Here is a 23060-nt window from a genome sequence, read left to right as displayed (position 1 = left end):
TTGGAGTCACAGGACTCTGTTTACATTCCAGAGACCTTCCAGGCTGTTGGAAGTCTCACGAGAGACGGGATGTGACGTTAGTGGTTTCCTGTTTCCTTTGTTCATTTGTCCCTTTGTTCAGTTGCTCTCTGCTTTCACAGAGAGAGGATGTCTTTTCTGTCTGCGTAGCTTAGAAATAAAACTCTTTGCAATGTAGCCCAAACCTCTCGTCTCTTTCCTGTGCTGGAAACTCTGCTGAATGGAGGAAGGTGCCTTGGAGCCTCATCAAAGGCTCAGGTCATTGATTATTCATCGGGAGGCAATTCCAAAGGCTCGGCCGGAAGATGAGCTTTATCAGCTTGGCCGAGTGGAGATTCCGACAAAACACACCAGGGACCGCTCGGGGGAGCCCGCCTGGCAGGGTGGTTGCGGACGAGAAAGAGGAGAACCAGGAGAGGGCGGGAGAGAAAGGCAAATGCAATAATAAGGAAGACTTCCTTGCTTTGGGGGGGGGGGTCTTAAGGACCAGGAGTGCCCCCCTCCCTACAGTGGGCTGGAGGACCCTGAGGGGGACCCCGAAGGAGCATCTCCACCCCCATCGTTCAGCCCGGACACCAGGGTCCTCTTCCCGAGGGCCTTCTGGCAATTCCCTCCCTGCGAGAAGTGAAGTGAACTAGGCAGAGGGCCCTCTCGGTGGTGGCTCCCTCCCGTCAGATGTCAGGGAAATAAACAACTATCTGACTTTTAGAAGACATCTGAAGGAAGCCCTGTTTAGGGAAGTTTTTAATGTTTAATGCTGTATTGTGTTTTTAATATTCGGTTGGCAGCTGCCCATAGTGGCTGGGGAAACCCAACCAGATGGGTGGGGCATAAATAATAATTATAATAATATATTATTATTTATTATTTATTTATTTATTATTATTATTATTATTATTATTATTATTATTATTACACTCCTGCATTGCAGCTGAGCAGGGGGGCAGAATTAGGTATCTGCATTGGCCCCAGACAGCAGCCAATGCAGCTCATTTCAACATTGCTGTGTCTCACCAAACCGCAATGTTCAGCTGGTGATATACCACAATGTTGGAAACCTGACATTGCCCAGCCCTCAGCCCCATGCCAGATCTGTGTGCCCCCCAACCACCTAATCTCTAGGATTGCTCCCTCAGCCCCACGCCTGATCTCCAATTTCAGACATATATTGGGATATCACGATGTTTAGCTGCTGATACGTCACTATGCTGAAAACCAGATATCGCTCAGTCCCAGTCTGTTTTTCAGTATACCTAAAATCATTTGCTTATTAGGGGCTACCCCACATTTTGTTCCAAAAATTGCTTTGCGGCGGTAACTCCCGTAGAGTTATCTAAATTTTCAAAAGTAGGGGTTCCGTGGCTTGGTTTTGAAAAATAGGGAGCCCTCAGTAATGAGCTAATTGGGAACCACTGATCTAGACACAGGGGAAAAACACTATAAATAAGTCAGAATAACAAAAGGGTAAAATCTCTATGGAAAACCACGTTTTAAAATGTCCTGCTGTCTTGCGCCATCTGGTGATTCATTTTTATAGTGCAATCAAATGGCTATTTTGATGAGTCTTAAGAGTTAACCCTTACTATTCCATATACTTGTCTAGGTATTGGTTTCATTATCCAAATATTTTTGGGTTTATTTTTAAATGACTATATTTTGTATAAATGCGTCATCGTACTTCTCCATGCATTCTCCATCTTGGCACTTTGCTTGATGGAGAAGCCCCAAAGTGGGGGCATTGGGGGAGGCAGACCCCCCTCTGCACCCCTCCTGGGGGGGGTGTCGGGGTCTGGCAGAACTCCTGCTGAACCGCCCTCTTCCCCCCTCCCTCTCCAGGCCTGTCCATCGTGATTGGCGACCTCCTGCGCAAGATCCCCCTGGCCGTCCTCTTTGGGATCTTCCTCTACATGGGCGTCACCTCTCTGAACGGGATCCAGTTCTACGAGCGACTCCACCTGCTGCTTATGCCCCCCAAACACCACCCGGACGTCACCTACGTCAAGAAGGTCAGAGGGGAGGGCCCTGGCCTGGGGTTTGGGGTGGGGGCAGGTGGGTCTCCCATGGGGGGGTCAGGGGAGAGGCTCTTTGCACCCCACAGAGCCCCATTTCCCCAGAGTCCAGAGGGTCTTTCTGCCCCTGGCTCCACAGGAGGGGCCCAGAAGCGAATTCAGTCCACATTGCTTTTTTTAAAAAAAATACTGGTCCAGTAGACCCAGTTTGAGCTGCATGACTGAAACGGGTTAATTTCTAGCGGCATCTATTTCAACAATCCCAAAGTCTGAGACTCAGCGGCACAAATGTAAAGGCGGTAAGTTGGCCGTTCTGCTGAAGAGCGCTCTGATTCTTCCAGCATCGTCTCCAGGAAGCGTCATGGCCAGGAAGCTCTTGGGATGTAAATGTGTGGCTCAGAAAAGAATCACAGGATTGTAGGAAGGGAACCCCAAGGGTCATCCAGTCCAACCCCTTGCAAGGCAGGGATCTTTTGCCCAAGGTGGGGCCTGGAAAACTGTATGGCATTTTTATTCAGCCCGGTGACTTTGACAGGTGAGCTAATCCAGGGCAGACATTTTCATCAAAATCTGTTGTAGCAGCTAATTTTAATTTTTTAACGTGGGGCTCTGTCATGGAAAAACCCCACTGGAAAGGGAATGGGGTATCTGGACCTCGCTGCTGGTTGCGATGGGACCCCCATCACAGTCTGAGCCTCAAAAAGCATAAGTCTGCCCCCCCTTCTTCTGGGACCAGTGGGGTGGGAAGGCGGAGGGCGCTTCTGCCCTCGGTTGTGGGTCTTCCTTGGACAGCCACCTGCCAGGGATCCTGAAGCTGTAACCGGGGGTTGGACCGGATGACCTCCCGGGGTCCCCTTTCCGACGCTGCGCTTGTGACCCTGCAGGTGCGGACGCTGCGGATGCACCTCTTCACGCTCCTGCAGCTGGCCTGCCTGGCGGTGCTGTGGGCCGTCATGTCCACGGTGGCCTCGCTGGCCTTCCCCTTCATCCTCATCCTGACGGTCCCCCTGCGCATGTGCCTGCTCAGCCGCATCTTCACCGAGAGGGAGATGAAGTGTGTAAGTGGCCAACGCAGAGGAGGCCCCGCCGGGCGCAGAGCCCTCACAAGGCAGGGGGGAAGCGGGCTGCGCTGGCGCCTCCGCTCCCGGGGACGGGGGTGGCGGGGGAGCAGAAGCAGCCCCTTCCTCCTCCCCCCGCTGCCCCTGAGCCCCCTCTCTCTTCTGCCCCACAGCTGGACGCAGCCGAGGCCGAGCCCATCCTGGACGAGAGGGAAGGGGTGGACGAGTACAACGAGATGCCCATGCCCGTGTGAGGCGGGCAGCATGGACGGAGACCCGCAGGGCAGCGGCCGGAAAGGGCCCTGGAGATGGCACCCCAGTGCCTTGACCAGCCACCCCCACCCCCAGTGCCTTCTTGCCCCGGAGCAGAGGGGTCGCCCCACATCCCCCAGCCGCCTCGGGTGGCGCTCAGCACACTCACACCCCCGAGACACCCCCACCCCTTTGCTTCCTTGCGCCAGCCTTAGAGGGGGCGGGGGGCGTGCCCCACCCTCGCCCCCAAAGACAATCACCCTCCAGCCCCATCCAATCTCAACGCGGCTTTCTTAGGGCAGGGAGTCTGGCAAGGGCAGTGGGGCAGGGGCTCTCCCCTCACCTGGGGGGCACTGCCTCCCCAACCATGCCCAGCCGAAGGCCAAGGAAGAGGCGCCCCCAGGAAAGTGGGGTCCCGGGCAGAGACACCCCTCCCCAAGGAAGTGAGTGGGGCAGGTCCATAGGGCCGCGCTGGAGGCAGGACGATGCGTTGTGGGGAGGCTGGGGGGCGGCGGAAGGGAGCCCTCTGCCCCATTCCTTGCTGAACGACGGAGGCAAATAAAGCAAGAGAAGGAAGCCGGTCTGGACTTTTCGCCTCTTTATTATTATTATTATTATTCTTTTAATTTATTTTAATTTATTATTGCCAAGAAAAGCCCTCTCTTGCAGCTCGAACGAATCCCTCTCAGGGATGCACTGGGGCAGCCTTTCTCAACCTATGGGTCCCCAGATGTTGTTGGACTACAACTCCCATCATCCCTAGCTAGCTCAGGGATGATGGGAGTTGTAGTCCAACAACATCTGGGGACCCACAGCTGGAGAACCACTGCACTGGGGGAATGTGTGCTCTGCAAGAAAAGACCCACACCATCCCCAAACGTGCCCACTGTCCGGTGACCCACACAGACCCACACCCAGGCGTCTCCTTCAGAATTGCAGCTCCTCCAGCTTCTGTCTCAGATAGAGCTTGGTTTCCTCGACGCCCCTCATTTTCTCCAGCTCCTGGTAGGGCAGCTGCAGAGTGGAAGAGCAGAGGAAGAGCCTGTCGGCCAAAAGACCCCGGGATCCTGGGCGTCCAGGTAGACTGCTCCTGCTCCTGGAGGCTCCATGCAGGCGTCCGAAGAGCCTGGCTGCCGTATCCGGCCCCAGGGGACCCCTCTGGGCAGCAGAGCTGGCAAACAGCTGCCTGGGAACAGAAATGCAAGGGAGGGAGAGTCTTTCTTACCTGCACCAGGCAGTAGCCCAACAGGCGGAGATGTCGGCTTCGCATGGCCCGAGAGCCCACCAGGACCGAGGAGCCGTGGCAGTAATGCCATTGGTCGTTGACAGACAGCACAACCCTGGAGGCGGGGGGAGGAAATGGGGTACTGGCATCAAAGGGAGTGTGTGTCCCCCATCACTCAAGGTCCCCCCAGTTAGAGCCCCAGAAAAAAAACGCTGCAAGTTCTGGAGGATGTGGCCACCTCCCCTGGTCAGAAATGGGGTGCGGGCCCCCTCCCCAGACGCAAGAAGATGGGGGAGAGCCCCCACTTGGCACTAGAGGGCGCCCTGGCACAGCCAGCTCCAGAGGCAGCCAGGGGTTTGGGGAGTCAGGCTTGGCTCCTCTGCGCCCCCAGAACGGCTGCCCCTTCCGCAAGCAGGCTCCAGCCCCCTCCCTCCCCATAACTCAGCCGCCCCAGGCTTGGCATTCCTGGCCCAGCCATGTTCTGAGCACAGGCTGTGAGCCACCGCCAGAAGAGGCTGGCCACTGCTGGCAGAAGAGGCTAGCTAGGCAAGGCAGCCTGCAAACTGAGCTGGCTCTGGGCCCTCGCTAGGCCAGGAAGGAAAGAAGCACAGAACTGAAGAGGGACCCCCAGCGGTCATCTAGTCCAACCCGCTGCAATGCCGGAACCGCAGCAGAATGGACTGAGAGAGCAAAGCACTTGCCTCCTTTCAGTGGCCAAGCGATGGAAAAAGCACCAGCCCCCCCACTCAAGACTTTGGCCCCTGGTCAGAGGTGCCTCTGCCCCCCCATTCATGCTGCAGGTACCTGTGGACCCCCTCCTCCTGTGGACCACCCTGCGCTGCGCCTTTGGTGCTGGGCCCCTGGGGGGAGAAGGGGCACCCTTCGTCCGCTGGGGGGAGGCGGAGCTCCTGCCCAGTCTCTGGCCCCCAGGCGGGGAAGAAAAAGTGGGTCCCATTGCTGCTGCAGGGGGGGCCCACCAGGGAGTGGTCCGTCCGTGTGGGGCTGCTCAGGGAGGGGGTCCCTGGCGAGGGCTCCCGGCTGGGGCCACACAAGCTGTCCGGGGGCAGCTGAGACCCTGCTGTCGACTCCAGCCCCAAAGATGCCGGGTTCTGTGATCCAGAGGCGAGGGCGTGGGCAGCACCCTTGGGAGAGCTGTGGGGGCCCCCCAGGGGGAGGACGCCACCGGAAGGGGTGACCCAGAGCAGGAAGTCTGCGGAGAAAGAGAGAAAGGGGGATCGGCTGCGGGTTCCAGACAAAGGGAAAAGTGGGGTTGCTTGGTGGCTAAAAAACACTTTGCACGGGCTCAGGAGCACTCTTTCCCCCAGGGAGCCTGCAGTTACAGGTGGGGGGGGGCACGAACCACTGCATGTGACATGTCAAAGGACCAAGAAGGTCCAACTGATCAGAACAGAGTTTGGAAAGGCTTCGAGATGAAAGCAGGTTTTCCCAAATTATTAAGAAAGGAAAAATCCCTGATGATTTTTTTTATCCCCAACAGCCCAAAGCATGTGAACTGGAGCGTTTCATTGGGGCGGGAGGAAAGATTCATTGAATCTCAGGATTGCAGAGTTGGGAGGGACCCCAGGGGTCATCCAGCCCAGCCCCCGAGTCCACGGATTCTATAAAACGTCCCTTAAAGTCACTCCAAGTGTTCAGAGCAGGAATTCGTTTCTGTTGAAATATTTGCAAATATTTAAAAGATGAGGCAACCTAATGGGATCCATCAATTTATACCTAAAGTGGGAAGAAGCAAAGAGGCTGTCGAAACAGACAGACTTTGGCGTGGAAAATTCAATATGACCCCAGAACTGAGACTGGATCCGTTGGTGATCTTTTACGACCGGTTTTTAAAATGGAAAATTGTTCACCCGCCTCTGCCCCTTAAATGCCAGGGGAGTTGGAGGGAGACATTTGCATGCCTTCCCACTCTCCTGCCCAACACACACACAGGGCACCTTTCCGAGAATTGAAGGATCAGAGCCTTGGAAGGGACCCCCTGAGTCATCTAGCCCAACCCCCGGCCAGGCAGGAATTGCCCAAAAAAGCGTCCCTGGAGGAAGGCGAGCCTCGGCTCTGATACAACAAAGGAAGCCAGGGAGGTGGGGGCTGAAGCCAAACCCCCTTCTCTGGCTGGGGGGCCCTTCCCCACCCCAAAGGATGGGGGCCCCCGACTCACCTAGGCAATATCCCGGGGGCACCACCTCGTCCTGCCGGAAGCACCCCCTGCCCACCAGCTGGCAGAGAGCCTCTCCCACCAGGCCTTTGTAGCTGAGGAGCAAAGAGGAGGGGGGGTCAGTGCGGCAAAGGCCCCCCACCCCCAAAAGACACATGGCAGCTCAGCGCCTCTTCCCCTCCTAGCCTGGGGGGGTCTTTCTCCCCCAGTTATTGCACCCACCCCGAGGTTAAATATTCCCCTCTCCAAAAAAGGATTGAGTCATTCACACCAAGTCCATGGGCATTTCCTAGGAGAGATGAGTGGGACCCCAGAGGGTCATCCATCCCAGCCCCTGGCAAGCCCAGCCCTAAAGCGCAACCCCCTCCCCAGCGCCCCCTCCCGGGCTCTGACCTGTACTTGCGGTTGGCCTCGTCTGCGGTGAGCGCCCCTTCGAACATGCGCACGTGGTACTGGGGGGGCAGGCGGGGGCCGCGGTACCCAGGGACCTCCAGCGCCACAGCCGCATCCAAGAGGGAGAGGTAGCGCAGCACAATCTGCCCGCAGGGGCTGCCTGGGGGGGGGAGAAGGGGAGCTGCCCCTCATCTGCTGCTCAAGGCGGGGCCCCCGAAGAACAGCAACCTCCCCCCAAATAAACACCGAACCTCCCGGCCTCCCGAGGCCCACGGAATGGCAGAACGGCAGCCTGGGAGCGGAGGGACCCCGGTGGTCATCCATCCCAACCCCCTGCCAGGCGGGAACCTACTGGTGACGTTGGCCAGGAAGGCGGGAGAGAAGACTTGGCGCAGGAGGGCAGGAGGGAAGTGGCCCAGCTGCACCAAGGACATGAGGACGTTGAGGGCGGCCAGCGGGGAGACGCCCGGCTTCTGCAGAACCGCCTCCAGGCAGGGGAAGAGGGCAGCGTGGTTGGACGGGCGGAAGTTCAGCCGGCTGAAGGGGAAGACCAGCTTCTGGATCATCTGCGGGAGGAGAGGCCTGGGGGGTCAGCCTCTCTGCCCTCCCCCCCCACGTCGCGTCCTGCCCCTCCCCAAAGCCCCAGGGAGGCTGGACTCCGAAGCATGCTTTGCAGAACCGTCCGGTCGTAAGGGACCCAAGGGTCATCTAGGCCAACCCCGTGCAGGGCACCGGCCAGGAAGCCACTAATAATAATAGTAATATCCTCTAATCCTGTGTGGAGGAAAAGGGAACAAGAGAAACTTAATCTCCATTTCTTTCAGCCTGCTCTCCTCCAGGGAGCACATAAATTGAACTGGGCCATGGACTTCCGTAACCGTTAGGGGTTACTGCCTGCAAAATTTTCATCACTGTACCTGCTGAACCCTGGCAGGACTTTTGATGTGAGTAAAACTGATGTTTTCCTTGTTTACCCAAGAGTCTGAGAGTGATTTTTTTAAGATAAAAAAAGAGAAGATAATCCAAGTTTGCCTAAAGCATCCTAATGGTTCTAAAAGTTTATGCAATCTTGTCCTAAAAGCTTCTAGAGATGAGCTGCGCACAGATGGTTTTTCTCCAGTGAAGCAGATATCTGCACTCTGACACACAGGGAAAGAGGAAGGATAATCACTTAACATCCTCTCCTCCATCTCTAAATCCAACCGACACACAGAAGGCCGGGATGGGAAGCATCTTGGGCAGCTTCAGAAGAGAAACGGGCAAATTTGTGGAGGAGGAGACGGCGAGCAATGACTTATTATTATTAATTAAATTTGTACAGCGCCCTGTACTTGCAGGCTTCTCTCTCTCTCGCCTCCGTTGGGATGCTTGCCGGAAACCCCAGAGTTGCTCCTGTGTTCGAATCCTGCTCAGGGGTTTCCCTTTAGGGCCACTGTGCAAAGAGGATACTGAGTGGGCCATGGACCTCATCCTGTACTTTGGCTCTTCCCAGGTCCTTAGCCCCCCCAAAAAACCCACAGCAGCAAGCAAGCTGAGCTGGTAGGCTCGGCGAGTGGGGGGTGCCAGGCTGCTCCCTCTCTCTTGGTGCCCTCCCTGGAAGAAATGGGGCAGGGGGCACCCGTGGTCTGTCCGTCCTCCTTGACCTCTGGGTAGGGGCACCCCAAATAGGAAGGCTCCCCCCCCCCATAGCTCACCTTGCTGTCCAGCTGCTGTGCTCTTTCCAGCAGGAAGGTGGCGATGGCGTCCAGCAGGCGAGGCTCCCTCAGGCGGTGGCGGGCCAAGTATTTGGCAACCAGGGCCATGTTGGGAGGGGTCAAGCCCCCCGCCTTGCCAGGGAACCAGTCTGTGGGGAGAAAGAGTAGCTCAGCAGGCCCCCCAAATAAACAGCGTGCCCCCTGAAGGCGGTGGGCTCTCCTTCGCAAGAGGGGTGTAAGCAGAGGGTGGGTGTCCCGTGGGGATGAGCTGCGAGGAGACCCCCAGAAGCCCCCCCTTGCTCGCTGGCAGTGAGAAGCCCACCTCTTTTCCGACAAGGAGCTCAAGGAGGCGTACGGGGCTCTCCCCACCCTCGGTCAACCCCACAACCACCAGGGTCATCTAGTCCAACCCCCAGACATGCAGGAATCTGTTGCCTGACATGGGGTTCAAACCCAAGGCCCTAAGAGTCTCGGGCTCCACCGACTGAGCTATCCCAGGGACTGGTCCCAGGTCACACCCAGGGAGCTTCATGGCTGAGGCAGGATTCGAACCCTGGTATCCCAGGTCCTGGTCCATGACTCTAACCCCTACACCATACTGTCTCTCCCGCTGGTTTCCTCAGAGCCCTTCTCTGCCCTTGGCCTCCCCCTCTGTTCACTCACTCCAATTGATGTGTTTCTACTCCCCTGGGGGCACTGGGGCTCTGCCCCACCAGCCCCATAGGAAAAACCCCTTCTCCAGCCCACAGGGATCGCTCAGTTGGTACAGCATAAGACGTTTGATCTCAGGGTTGTGGGTTCAAACCCCACATTGGGCAACAAATTCCTGCACTGCAGGGGGTTGGACTCCGGGTCCCTCCCAGCTGTACCACTATGGGATTATATGAAGTGGTTCAATAAAAGGCTCTGGTGCGCCCTCGGCTGCCTTCTGGAGGAAGGTCCAGGGTTATAAAGACCAGGACTAGCCGCCTGAGTAACAGTTTCTACCCAAATGCAATTCTGGTTTTAAACGCAGCATAAGGAGTCTCTGTAGTATATTGTATTTTAAAATGGGGTTTCAGAGTTTTTAGGGGTTTTTGAATGTGTTGTGTAGATTTTTCAATTTCATTGTTCTGTATGGGACAATGACAATAAATATATCCTATTGTGTCGTATCGTAAGTGCAAATCCTGGGATGAAGGGTGCAGGGGGGAGCCCTTTGCGCAGCAGCAGTCCATGGGGGGGCACCGAGACGCCCACAGCCCCCTCTGTGCCCAAGACCCACCCCCCCGACACACCCACAGCTACAGATCTCAGTTTCAACCACACAATGGGAAATTGTTTTAACTGCTATAACGAAGGCGTCTCTGGATCTTAAATTGAGGCTCATACAACAAAATAATATTTACAATATATTGGACCCCCTTACATTTATTTTAAAAAAGGCTGTCTAAGGTATTTAACTGTTGGAGATGCAACAGGAACAATGCTTTTCTAAAACATATGTTTTTTCATTGTCTTGTATTGAAATATTTTTTGGCAGAAGGTAACCGAAACCATCAACAGAACTGTATGGAGCAACCTTACATTTACAGAGCAAAATATCCTCTTGAATTATATACCCAGCACATGGAACCTTGCAAAAGGACAATGCGAATGGACTCTCTGTGCCCTGACCGTGGCAAAACAACTGATGCTGATGAATTGGAAAAACAAAAATGCAGCTCCCTTCTATGATTGGATTGAAGACTTGTACAAACTCACAACATATGAACAGCTTGCATATTAATTGCAGACTTGCCATGACAAATTCAATGATATTTGGAACCTATTATTACAATTACAGTAATAGGTTAGGATCGGGTGAAGTACAAGAACAACCTTGTAAAATAACCAGTCTTGGGTTTTTCTACACGGGTTTAGAAAGGGAAAATAAATAAACGTTTGCACCCACAGCTGGCCCCCCTGGGGCACCGCCTCCCGCCCCCCGGCACCCACCTGCCATGCTGCGGACGAAGTTCTCCCGGCGGTTCTGGTAGAAGAGCCGGGATCCGAAGATGGCGCCCAGGGTATCGCTGCCAGTGGCCTCGCGGGCGCAGAGACAGAGCATCTCCTCCAGCAGCGCCAGCTCCTGTTCCTGCGCAACCTGCAGCTGGCGCAGCGAGAGACGCACCAGGCGCAGGAACTCACGCTGCACCGGTGGGGCTTCTTCCTGCTGCTTCTGGGCCCGCAGGCGGTAGTAGGAGAGGAGCAAGAAGAGGGTCTGCAGGCGGCGCTGTTCCTCTGGGCTGCCCTGGCAGGACTCCGCTGGAAGGGTGGTGGTAGCAGCAGCGTGGCTCAGTGGGCGGAGGTGCATGGTGTTGCCGCTGACCATCGAGATGTCCCTCTGGCGGAGGCGCTCCAGCCGCCTCTGGGCCTCATCCTGCAGTGCCAGGACCAGGCAGCTGTCTCCCGGCAGGCCTGGGGCAGAGCAGGGGTTAGGGGGAAGCCGTCCCACCGCTGCCCGACCCCGTGGGGCGGCCCTTGGGAAGCCAGAAGAGAAAGGCCTGGTCAACGCCAAGGACTGCCTTCGGCCCCTCCTGCCCACACACCCCGCCACCCCCCAAAGCCCCCAGGGACCCAGCACCGCCCCACAAGGTGGCAGCATGAGAACGGGGCCTTATCTGCAGTGGCTCCCCATTTGTGCAATTCCCCCCCCCCAAGAGACTCAGCTGGTGCCCTCATTACGTATCTTTAGGCGCCAGGACTAAAGCTGTTTAAACTATCTACGGTCTTTCAAAATGGGAGTGTATTGCTTTTGTTTGTTACTGTGATCTGTATTTTTGTGTTTTTATATTATAAACTGCCATGGAAGCTTCGGATGAAAAGCGATACATAAAGTTAATCAATAATAATAATACATTTTGGAACTACTGATAGGCAGGAGCCTTCACTGTGCTCTTTTTTTCGGTACCTGCTAAAAACATAATCAGACAAATCCTGCCCTGGTGCAAGTCTTAATCTGTTTTTAATCATGGAAGGAACCCCGGGTCATCTAGTCCAACCCCACCCTGCAGGAATCTTTTGCCCAGTGTGGAGCTCAAACCCACAGCCCTGAGATTCAGAGTCTGTGGCTCTATCAATGGAGCTTCATTTTGCTGAGGGCTAAGCTGTTATTTTAACTTTTCAAATTATTTCCCCTTCTTCCTGGTGGCAATTTCACTGTTTTGTCCCTACTCCTAAACCACCTTGAGGTCTTTTCCCAGTCAAGCGTGGTATAAATAAGTTTATGGGATAAATAAATCAGCCTCAGCAGAGAGGCTCTGAGCTACTGGGCTGGCCCTGGCATGGGGACCTGGGCGAGCATTGAGAGCCCGGGGGTTGGACTAGAGAACCTTTGGGGTTCCCTTCCCACTCGACCATCCCCAGATCGCACCCCCCCCATTCCCGGGTCTCACCCAGCGCAGCCGAGGCCTGGAGGCAGCGGACGAGGGTGGCGTCATCAAAGTGGGCGCAGTTCCTGGTGACGGCCCGGCTGAGGTGCTGGAAGTCGGGCTGGTGCAGGAGGGGCTCCAGGCGGGGACCCCCCTTGCCCGGGGGGAGCAGGCGGCCCAGATGGCCGAGGGCCAGGGCATAATGTGTGCCCGACACCCGGCCCGGGTTCTGCCACAGCCAGCGCAGGAGCTCGGGGACGCTGCGCGATCGCTCCAGCAGACGCTTCAGGGCCACAAAGCTGCTCCGCCTCTCCGGCGACCCCTCGGGGGCCGCAGTGGGATGCAGGGGGCCGGGTTCCAGCGGCGAGGCAGGAGGCTTGGCCCTCCCCAGGCAGAAGCCACAAGTCGGGAGCAGGCCAGCCACGCCCGGGTCAGCCCAGGGGGCCGAGGGGCCGGTGCCCCCCCTGCTCAGGGCCCGGAGGAGCGGCAGCATGGCAGGGGGCAAAGTGGGGGGCAGCAGCAGCCCCAGACCTGCGGGAGAGAAGGGAGGCGGTGAGGTCCAGATCCGGCACCCCCAGCCCAGCCAACCCAGGCGGGGACCACTCCGCAGCACTGTGCCCGTAGGCAAGGGGGTTGTTGTTAACCTGTGGAATTCCCTGCCACAAGAGGCAGGGGGGGCCCCCCACCTGGGAGGCGTTAAAAGAGGAGAGGGCCTTCTGGGTGGGGGCACCTGCCCTGTGGAACAGCCACCTGTCACATGTCCAGGAAGCAAATTGTAGTCGGACTTTGCCTTGACGTTTGAGACGTTTGGCCTGGGTCAGGAAGGTGTCCAGTTGGGTCCAGAGCAATGGGGGCAACTGATCCGGACGGAGGCGGAGAAGGCCCCCCCCCCAGTGTCCGTTGGAACCCCCACCCTGAGTCCATTCCCAGAACCCAAAGCAATGTTCATCTGCCCCTTGGGGTGAGAGTACCTGCCTTTCTCCAGGCCAAGACCCCTCCAGCCAGGGCCAGACGGAGGTCTGATGCGGCCCTCAGCTCCTGAAGGAAATGGGGCCCTTTCTATGTCCAGCTGTCCTTGTCAACAACAAATGGCCGCAGTTTTTTTGTGTTGAATATCTATGCTATACAGTGGACGCTTGGGTTGTGAATGTGGTCCGTGTGGGATGCGACCCGCAGCGGTGCATCTGTGCATGTGCGGGTTACAATTTGGCACTTCTGTGCCTGCACGACCACCGAAACTTGGAAGTAACCCATTCCGGTACTTCTGGGTTTCAGTGGTCCGTAACCCAAAAAAATGTAACCTGAAGCATCTGTAACCCGAGGTATGGTAATTTATGGACCTAATGCATGGGGAAGCAACCTAAGGCCCGGGGGCTGGATACGGCCCAATTGCCTTCTCAGTCCAGACCGTGGACAGTCCAGGAATCAGTGTGTTTTAACACGAGTAGAATGTGTCCTTTTATTGAAAATGCATCTCTGGGTCATTTGTGGGGCACAGGAATTCATTCATTATTTTTTCTCAAAATATAGTCCGGCCCCCACAAGGTCTGAGGGACGGTGCACCGGCCCCCGGCTGGAAAAGATTGCTGAGCCCTGACCTAACAGGTCCAGACACAACACCACACACTGTTGCTGTCTGTAGGTTTTATTTTATGTGGTTTTTTATCTTATATTTTGGAAATGCACATCCAGGTTTTTCTCCCCTTTAATTTTTGAGGGGTCGAGCTCGTTGAGCTTCTCCGCTGCCCTTTGCAGCCAAGGCCGCCTTCCGGGCGGGTTGGGCTAGATGACCCCGGACCCCCTTCTCTCCCTCCCCGCCCGGCCTCCCCTTCCTCACCTCGCTTCCTCCCCCCGGAGCTGCACCGGTGCGATGCCGGCCTGCGCGCCCGCCGCGACCTCCAGGAGCCCGCTCCGCCCCAGGCCACGCCCCCTCATCTGCATGCGCCCCGGACGCCGCCCCGCCTCTTCCGGTTTCCGGTCGGGAGCGAGCGGCAGGAGGAGGCGGGAGCTTCCGGGTATTCGCCGGGCTGCGATTGGGCGGTGAGAGAGGGGGCGTGGCCCGGGAGAGCGCGCTGCTCCGCCTTCGCGCCGGGCGGAAGCCGAGAGCGATGGGGCACCCAGAGGCCATCCAGCGCAGCCCGCGGCCAGCGGGAAGCGCAGAGAGCGAGCACCGCAAGAGACGCCTGAGCTCGGGGTCGTGGGTTCCAGCGCCACGTGGGGCAAAAGATGCCTGCACTGCAGGGGCTGGACTAGATGACCCCTGGGGTCCCTTCCAACGCCACCATAGAGAAGCACAGAATCGGAGTCGGAAGAGTCCCCCTGGGGTCATCTAGTCCAGCCCCCTGCAATGCAAGAGTTGCAGCTCTCACAGCCTCTGCTGAGAAACCTTCCAACTAAGAACTGAGTGTCTATTATGTTTCCCGTTATCATCGTTGCATCTGCCCCCCCTTTTATCCAGGGGCTGAGCACGACACCCCCCCCCCCTTGGCGTGCCTGGATTCTCCCGTTTTGCTCTGGGGCGCACGACTCCCTACGCCACGCTGGCCGTCTCAGGAGCAGGGTGCTGTGGCACAGGGTGGGGAGGGGGAAATGCCCACCCCCCCTGACGGGCTGGCCAGGGGCATTTCCGGTGCTGAGGAGGTGGAGGAGGCAGCTGGCTCTGGGGACGAACCTCAGGCCGCCTCGGAGGCTCTCTGAAGCAGCAGCAGCAGCAGCCAGGAGGTGGCTGCCAGGGAAGACAACAAGCAGGTGTCATGGTCTGCCCCTGGCCAGGGAGGCTCCACTCAGCTCTCTTCCCCAAAGGACAAGCACTTCCACCCCACAGCGAACAAAGCTTGGAAGAAGGTCTCCAGGCTGCCTGCCCCCCACCCTCAGAGCCCTTCTGTATCCTGCCTCTGATGGGGCCCCCACTGCCGTAGCTGCTGGGCCAGGACCCACGGTGAGAGATGTGACTGGCACCAGACGCATTTGGCTACTGGCACGGGTCCAGTTGCGACCCCATGGAGACCTCTGGGCATCTCCACCTGGCTGCTCCCTCCAGCTTCCTGACGCAGGTCAAGAGAAAAGCTTATTCTTTGCATTTGTGCCCCACCTTTCCCCCCAAGGAGTCCACTGTTCACCCCCCCAGCTAATCCCTACAACGACCCTGTGAGGTAGGCCAAGGGGCTGCAACTGACTCCAAGGTCACCCAGCTAGACTTGGGACAGAGTGGGGATTTGAACCCTGATCTCCCAGGTCCTCATACAACACTCACCACTGCCCCACACTGCCTTCCTGGAGTCCTTCTGCTGTGGGGTAGCTCTATACAGTAAACGAAGTCGCTAAATAAATATGGGGAAAGCAAAATGTCACTGACATATTCTCCTTGAAGCTTGCATTCGTTTCATTCTGGATTGCTTTATTTGATGTTCCAATGTGTTGTAAACAGCTTGGAGATTTTCTCTTTAAAATATAATTATATATTATATAATTATAATTGATTTTCATCCGGAGGGAGGGGGGGTTGGTGCCTAGATAGTCTGTTGTGGCAACCATGACCTAGTTCTCAGGTGGCCTTTGGTGATGAGCTTGTGCATCTGAGTTTCTAGCCCCCCCCCCCAGCACACACCACCAGGGAGACCACTTCCCATCCTTCACAGTTTTAATTTTAAAAGAAGCCATGGCCAGGCACGCCCCCCCCACCCGCCCGCTGCTCTCGGCCCAGGCACACAAGGCCCCACCCCCCCTCCCCCAGGGCTCTTGCCCCACTTAGGCACCACAGGCGGCTCCTGCCCCCTCCCCAGCCCCCTCCAGTCCAGTCCCGCTTGGAGGTACATGCAAGGCGCCCGCTGCTGCACGCGGCGTCCTGGGAGGGTGTGCAAAGACGAAAGGCAGGGAACACACATCCAGGCAGCTCCAAGGCAGCAGTCGGGGAGCCTGCGAGGTCTCTGTCCACCTGGGGGCCCTGCCCTCCCCCGGCAGGCTGGCGCGCAGAGTCCGGGCCTCGTCCAGGCGCTATCTGCGGTAGACGGCGAAGGCCACGAAGCTGAAGACGAGGGTGAGGCCCGCCAGGCAGGTGGTGGCCGTGGCCGTGAAGACGTGGCGGTACTGGAGCTGGAAGTACCAGAGGGCGCCCAGCATCAGCACAAAGAGAGGCACCATCAGGCTGCCCACGTTGAGGGCCGCCTGGGCAGCGTCCGCCTGGGCGCCATTGCCGTGGGCGGGCGTGGGCGGCGGCCGGTTCTGCGAGATGTGGCAGTGCACCACGCTGTTGTGGGTGAGGTGCAGGGCAGAGAGCGTCTGAGAGTCGTCCCGGAGGAGCTGGCCCTGGTAGATGAGGCGCACCAGTTGCTCCTGGCCCGGGAAGTGGGTCCTGGCGGGGCGGAAAGAGAAGGAGAGAGGCTCATGTCCCTTGGCACGGGTGAATAAGGGGATCCGAGCACGGGAGGGCTGGAAGGGACCCCCAAAGGCTCCCCCCCCCCGATCAACGCCAAAGGGCACAGCTCCTCACAGGCAGAAGGTCCCGGCTTCCCTCCCCACCGACAGCATCTCCAGGCAGGGCTGGGGGAAAACCTTCCCGGAAATCCCAGAGGGCCACTGCTGCCAGCCAGTGTAGGCAATACTAAGTGAGTTGAAGTAATGGGTTAGACTCAGTACAAGGAAGCTGCTAACACTGCTCAGTTTGCGATACATCTGGAGGGCCGTCTACAAATACCACTAATAAGTGACAGCGGTTTAACCCCTGCCCTGAGTTTGAAGTTTTTGGCTGACTCCAAATGGAGATGGTTCCCTGATAAGTGGAACTCTGGATCTCCTGTAGGTATTTCTGCTAATTCAGGGTCCTTTTAATGCACCGCATTTAAATGAACTGAATAGTTGTGGTTGGGAGTGTGTGTGTGAACTCAGAAGCATTCAGCTCATTTTTCAGTTGCTATTTTGTCAATATTGTTTCACAGATTACAAATGCCCTGTTGGTTTGTTAAGCCTATCATACGACTTACACTACAACGGCGACATTGAGCTTATTTCTCAGTTGCTGGGTTGCTAATAGCGCTTTCTAGACCATAATTGTTGATTTTTTAAAATTATACACTTGATGTTGTGAACTGTCTGCAGACGAAGGGCTAAACAAGAATTAAATAAATAATAATAACAGTGTGTTTATGCCGTACTTGTGATGTCCTATTAATCTTTCTGAGCCGCTTTGGGATTTGTCGGAATGGAAAGTGACACAGATACACATCCCATCGCTCAAATCCATCCCTGGTTAACAGAGAAAGGGGGCTGGCTGCGTATTTGCATTCTGACCCCACTGCAGCCCCCTAAAGGGTGGGTGGTGAAGCTCCTTTCAGTGGGGCTGGGAACTCACTGAACAGAGAGCTATCAGCAGTGCTGGGGCAGCCCCCCAAAACCCCACAGGAAGCCCCTCACCTCTTCAAGGTGCCGACAGTGTCGTCAGGGTGGACCCGAGCCAGGCGCTCTGTGTCATTCAGGAACTTCAGCCGCAGGACGATGGTGTTGTCTGCTGGGGGTGCTTCTGTGCCAGGGGGCAGCCGGGGTCCCTGGGCAGGGCTGGGGGCCGTCCGATTCCTGAGCCCCCCGGTGTCCGAGGCAGCAGCTGAAGATGACGCCCCTTCGTCCTTCACCTGCCGGACCCCCGAGACCTGCGCCCCAGGCCTGTCTTCCACCAGGAGGCCTCCTTCCCGCGGCTGCCCCCCTGCGGCCAGAGGGGGGGAGGCGGCAAAGAGGGGGTCCCCTCGCTCCACCGTGCGCGTGGAGAACCAGGCGAGGGCCAGCACCAGCAGCACCAGCAGCACCCCAAAGAGCACCGTCACTTCGTCCCCCACGCCCTCAATCAGAGCCATGGCCGACGGCGACAGGGGGGAGGCACACCTCACACGCCTGGGGGCGGAAGGAAAGAGGAGGGCAGTGAGAACAAGAGAAGCAGCAGGGAGACTCCCCACCCTCCAGAATCACAAGGCTTAGAAAGCAGATTCTCAACCTGTTCTGCTCTTTAAACCTTTTGTGTTTTAAACTGCTGTTGCAATTTTTCCTTGTTTTCTCTCTCTCTTTTTGTAGAAAGCTTGGAGGCAATTGGGGTTTGTTTTACAGTCGGGTTAGGTTTTAGGAAATGGATAAAATTAAAACAATGAGCAGATCTGGAGCCAACCCCCAGCCCTCAGCTCTATGGGGCTGCTGGAAACCTCCAGCGGAGGAAGTAGACGACACGGTTGCTGCTGCTTCCAAGGGCGTTGGGAGGGTGGGGGTGTCTCACCCTGAATAGGCCTGGTGGCTCCTGGGAAGCAAAGTGTCCTTGTCACCCCCACCAACACCCCCAGGAGCTAACCAAGTGCCAACAAGCAGGATCTGGCCATACTGTCTGCTCCTGCAGTTTCCAGCATCTGGTTCTGGAGGGAATTTGCTGTGCAGGCAGCATTAGAAATTGGCCAGGTGCGTTTTGCGACTGGCACATGTCCAACTGCAACCAAGTGGAGATTTCTGGGTGCCAGGAAGGCGACTGGGGGAAGCCAAAGACCCCTTAGAGAAGGAGCTGGAATATTCTCCTTGAAGCTTGACTTTCTTTTGCTCTGGGTTGTTTTGAGTTGGTATTGCAATGTGTTGTAAGCCGCTTTGAGATTTGTTCTTTAAAAGATAAAGCTGTATACGGTGGTACCTCGGGTTAAGTACTTAATTCCTTCCGGAGGTCCGTTCTTAACCTGAAACTGTTCTTAACCTGAAGCACCACTTCAGCTAATGGGGCCTCCTGCTGCTGCTGCGCCGCCAGAGCATGATTTCTGTTCTCATCTTGAAGCAAAGTTCTTAACCCGAGGTACTATTTCTGGGTTAGCGGAGTCTGTAACCTGAAGCGTATGTAACTTGAGGTACCACTGTAGAACCAATAACAACAACAAAAAACTCAAAAATGATATCTACGTTCCATTGTGGCCACAGTACCCCAGGTCCGAGGTGCCATTTGGCAATGAGATTGTATACGTGAGTTTCTGTGTGCCGGACAGAGCATGGGAACAAGGACCAAGGTCGCCTTTAGGAGACATCGGAAGGCAGCCCGGGAGAGGGAAGTCTGGTCAGTGGTTATGTTTGTATTTACAGCAGCTGCCAGCTGCCCAGCGGGGCGGGGTGCAAATAAAAGAATAGCAATAATAATAATAATAATAATAGTCATCATAATAAAGGTGCCTGGCAGCCCCCACCCCGGAAGCAGCGCTCCCTTCGGGGCTCCAGGCTGAGGGGCCCCAATCCAGCTGCTCTCCTGGGGCTCCGCTCGGGGGGCGCCCCAAAGAGGGCGGGGCCTTCACAACAGCCCTGCGAGGTGGGCGCCTGGGAGGGAAGGAGGGAGGGAGGGGCGCCCCCCCGGGACTCTGCCCCGCCCCCCCGGCGGAGGCGTCTCCTAGCAACCGCCCCCCCCGCGACCCCGACTCACCCGCGACCCCGCCAGCCGCCGCCGCTTCCTCCTCCATCCTCCTCCCGCTGCCACTCAGGCGCTCCCGCCCTCCCTTCCGGCCGCCCGCGCGCGGCATTGTGGGCCTCGTAGTCCCCGCCCGCCTGACTTCCGGCTTCCGGCGCAGAGAGAGCGGCCTGCCAGGCGGGGGCGCCCTCGCTCCCCCGAAGCGCAAGGCACGCCGGGGGCCGTAGTTGGGGCGCGCGGTGCCTTGTGGGTCCTCCTCGTCGCAGGGGATTGTGGGCGCTGTAGTTTTCCCTCCCCGGGCGAGGAAGGGGAGGAAGCGGAAGGAAGAAAGAGAAGGCTGCTTCCTGCGGCGCAGAGGTGAGCTGCGGAACTCCCTGCCACAGGAGGCAGCCATGGCCACCAACCGGGACGGCTTCAAAAGAGGCTCAGGCAATTTGAGGGGGGAGGAGGATAGGAAAGGCTGTGCTCTGGCTCCACAATCGGAGGCAGAAATGCTTCCCAAGACCAGTTGCTGGAAAACGCAGGAGGGGAGAGCGGCTCTGGGTTCGAGTCCTGCTTGAGGTTTTCCCATTGGGGCCTCTGGCTGGACTAGAGGCGCATTGGCCTGAATGGCTTCTGCGCTGAATGGCTTCCTCCTTCGTGGGCAGCATCCCATGAAGCAGGCGGCCAGAAGGTCCAGAAGAGGCAAAGGAAGTCCTCCTCTGTGCAGCACAGAGTTTGACAGGGGAACTCACTGCCACAAGAGGCCGTGCTTCTCAGCCTGACCTCCCACACAGGCTTGTCGTGAGGATGAAATAGGGAAAGGAGACTCCCCAGCAGAAAGGCCCTTCCCAATCCCGAGGGTGACGGTCGCTTGGGCTGCGCAGGAGCCAACTCTCCCCGATAGCCGCGTGCAAGGCAAGGGACAGCCAGAAGGGGGCAGTCGCCAATGTCAGTTCAGCCCATAGGCAGCTTTGAGAGGAACTGAGGGAAAGAGCCCCTCAATTCTTCTCCTCTCAGCCCTGATGTCCACAGATCCATAAGAAGAGAAGGATCAGGCCGCTGGCCATCCAAAGCCCTTTCCTCCTCTCACCCTCTTTTAAAGCCATCTAGCACTCCTGAGGCAGAGAGTTCCACAGGTTAACTCTGTGTTGTGTGAAGGACCTTCTTTGATCTGCCCTGAATCTTCCAACATTCGGCTTCATTGTGTCCCCCCATCAGAGGAGGAATTTAATGCCTCGAGGGATGGCATTGCGCAGAAGGAAAATGCCTCCCCGTCCGCACCCCAACCCCAAATGGCGCCGGTGGCAGCACCAGGCAGGGCAGCGCCTGAGCCTACAGCCTCTGCTAGATGACCCTCGTGGTCCCTCTGTGATTCAGTGTATTATTAGGGTTGTAGCTCAGCGACAGGCAGAAGGTCCCGGGTTCAGTTCCCAGCAGCACCTCCAGGCTGGGCTGGCAGAGGCGACTCCTTGAAACCCTGGAGAGCCGCAGCTGCCAGTCAGTGTAGACAATATACAGCTAAATGGTCTCCAGCAGCATGGTCTGCTTAAATGGCATTCGTCTGGCTAGGGAGACATTGGGAAAATGCACCTTTGAGGGCAAAGTCAAGCTGTTGGAAGGGAGGGAGTTGTCGCCGCGCCACACCTTGGTATGTGGAGTCCCACAGGGCGCAATCCTTTCCCCAATGCTTTTTAATATCTTAAGTACCCCCTTTGCTCAGATTGTCCAGAGCTTTGGGCTGGGGTGTCATCAATATGCTGATGACACCCAGCTTTATCTGTTGGTGGACGGCCGTCCTGACTCGGCCCCGGACACACTGACCAGATGCTTGGAAGCTGTGGCTGGATGGTTACATGGGAGCCGGTTGAAGCTAAATCCTTCGAAGACAGAGGTCCTCTGGCTGGGACGGGGCGATATGGGATTGAGGGGGCAACTCCCATCTCTTGCGGGGGCCCAGCTTGTGCCAGTGCCTTCTGTCAGGAGCTTGGATGTAACCTTTGACGCCTCCCTTTCCATGGAGGCGCAGGTTGCAGCCACGGCAAAGGTGGCATTTTCCCATCTCCGCCGCATTAAGCAGTTGGTCCCTTACCTCTCTCGCCCCGACCTCGCCACAGTGATCCATGCGATGGTCACCTCCAGGCTTGACTACTGTAATTCGCTCTATGCGGGGCTGCCCTTGAAGCTGTCCCAGAAACTCCAGCGGGTACAGAATGCTGCAGCGAGGCTCCTCACAGGGTATCTGCCATGGGAGCATATTCACCCAGTGCTTTTCCAGCTGCACTGGCTCCCGGTGGAATACAGGGTCAGGTTTAAGGTGCTGCTTTTGACCTTTCAAGTCCTTCACGGCCTTGGACCCTCGTACCTACGGGACCGCCTCTCCTAGTTTGCCTCGCGGAGGACCTTAAGGTCTGCAAATAAAAACATCTTGAAGGTCCCAGGTCTCAGAGAGGTTAGGCTGGCCTCAACTAGAGCCAGGGCTTTCTCGGCTGCGGCTCTAATCTGGTGGAACGCTCTGTCACAAGAGACTAGGGCCCTGCGGGACTTGACATCTTTCCGCAGGGCCTGCAAGACAGAGCTGTTCCACCAGGCCTTTGGTTTGGACTCGGTCTGACCCTCATGTTTCCCTCCCCTTATGGTCTTGATTTATCGGCTATTTTAAAATGAGACTGCTTTTTAAATTGCATTTTAACCTGTATTTTAAATTGGTTCCCCCCGCTTTTCCCCCTGTTATGTTTTTACTATGATTTTCTTGGTGTTAGGGCGAGGTATAAATAAATTTTATTATTATTATTATTATTATTATTATTATTATTATTATTATTATTACAGCAGCACCTGCTGTGGCTGCAGAGACTGATACAGGAGAGACATGTTTTGTTGCAGCCGGGGCAGATGGAGGTGTCCAGTTGTGCTGCTGCAGATGCACCAGGGCCTTTCTCCTCCCAGCCGTCCTTCCTTCTCTGGTCACTGTTATGGAGGCAGGGCACTGGGGTCGTCTGCATGGGATTCCCACACGGCAGGACTGATGTTGCCAGCCTTCATGTCACACTGGCAGACATCTTGGTAAGGCAGAGTTGCTCTGCCAGTTGGCCTGGTGGCCAAAGCCAGCACCCCATTGGGGATCCTGCCATCTTCCATTCTACGGCCACGACCAAGCCAGACGTCGCTGAGACAGGAGTGTGGCCTTGGGAGAGCCCTGCTTGGTTTGGAATTCTGTCCTGTTGTGTGATGCCCCCAATCCTTCAGTTGCAGGGCAGCATCATCATTTTTAATTTGTATACCGCCTTTCCCCTGGGCCGAGTCAGGGGCCTGATCCTGCCCTGGCTCCAGATATAGGGATGACCTTGTTGCCTTCAGCTGGGCCATCACTTACAGCTGCTCCACTACCAGTTGGGTCAGGAGAGGCTGAGGCGGTCTCTGGGTCTAGGAACCCACCAACGTCTCCCGAGCTGCTGAGAC

The 23060-nt window shown here is 56.7% G+C and overlaps 3 protein-coding genes across 9 annotated transcripts in view; 1 reads left to right on the top strand and 2 right to left on the bottom strand.

Annotated features, from left to right (window-relative positions):
• SLC4A2 (solute carrier family 4 member 2) overlaps window positions 1-3917 on the top strand; it is a 58312-nt gene extending 54395 nt beyond the window's left edge. For all 7 annotated transcript variants that reach the window (XM_081931506.1, XM_081931505.1, XM_081931507.1 and 4 more), the window contains 3 exons: window positions 1855-2024; window positions 2912-3085; window positions 3259-3917. In XM_081931506.1, the coding sequence (XP_081787632.1) occupies window positions 1855-2024; window positions 2912-3085; window positions 3259-3339 (425 nt within the window). In that variant the 3' untranslated portion in view covers window positions 3340-3917. The remainder of the gene's footprint in view (window positions 1-1854; window positions 2025-2911; window positions 3086-3258) is intronic.
• Window positions 3918-4169: 252 nt separating this feature from the next.
• FASTK (Fas activated serine/threonine kinase) lies at window positions 4170-14138 on the bottom strand. Its single transcript, XM_081931719.1, has 10 exons — window positions 14052-14138; window positions 12239-12745; window positions 10800-11261; window positions 8823-8971; window positions 7481-7694; window positions 7129-7288; window positions 6739-6830; window positions 5367-5772; window positions 4563-4677; window positions 4170-4351 (listed from the first exon to the last, which is right to left on the bottom strand). The coding sequence occupies exons 2-10, from the start codon at window positions 12705-12707 to the stop codon at window positions 4265-4267; spliced, it is 2154 nt and encodes a 717-aa protein (XP_081787845.1). The 5' UTR covers window positions 12708-12745; window positions 14052-14138; the 3' UTR covers window positions 4170-4264.
• Window positions 14139-15953: 1815 nt separating this feature from the next.
• TMUB1 (transmembrane and ubiquitin like domain containing 1) lies at window positions 15954-19761 on the bottom strand. Its single transcript, XM_081882716.1, has 3 exons — window positions 19635-19761; window positions 17624-18094; window positions 15954-16565 (listed from the first exon to the last, which is right to left on the bottom strand). The coding sequence occupies exons 2-3, from the start codon at window positions 18055-18057 to the stop codon at window positions 16208-16210; spliced, it is 792 nt and encodes a 263-aa protein (XP_081738842.1). The 5' UTR covers window positions 18058-18094; window positions 19635-19761; the 3' UTR covers window positions 15954-16207.
• Window positions 19762-23060: the final 3299 nt, after the last annotated feature.

This window comes from Podarcis melisellensis (genome assembly GCF_964234715.1).
Source record: "Podarcis melisellensis genome assembly, chromosome: 12".
NCBI classification, from domain to species: domain Eukaryota; kingdom Metazoa; phylum Chordata; class Lepidosauria; order Squamata; family Lacertidae; genus Podarcis; species Podarcis melisellensis.
Note: the sequence above shows the minus strand (reverse complement) of the source record. Positions and strands in the feature narration are given on the sequence as shown.

Bases quoted from the DNA above. Each gene is read 5' to 3' on its own strand.
- FASTK (XM_081931719.1), bottom strand. From the start codon at position 12,707: ATGCTGCCGCTCCTCCGGGCCCTGAGCAGGGGGGGCACCGGCCCCTCG. The intron at 7,695-8,822 runs GTGAGCTATGGG...CTCCTCCCGCAG, and splicing joins CACAGCAGCTGGACAGCAAG to ATGATCCAGAAGCTGGTCTT. The intron at 4,678-5,366 runs GTACCTGCAGCA...CCCCGCCTCCAG, and splicing joins CAGGAGGAGGGGGTCCACAG to GGTTGTGCTGTCTGTCAACG.
- TMUB1 (XM_081882716.1), bottom strand. From the start codon at position 18,057: ATGGCTCTGATTGAGGGCGTGGGGGACGAAGTGACGGTGCTCTTTGGG. The intron at 16,566-17,623 runs GTGAGGGGCTTC...CCGCCCCGCCAG, and splicing joins ACTGTCGGCACCTTGAAGAG to GACCCACTTCCCGGGCCAGG.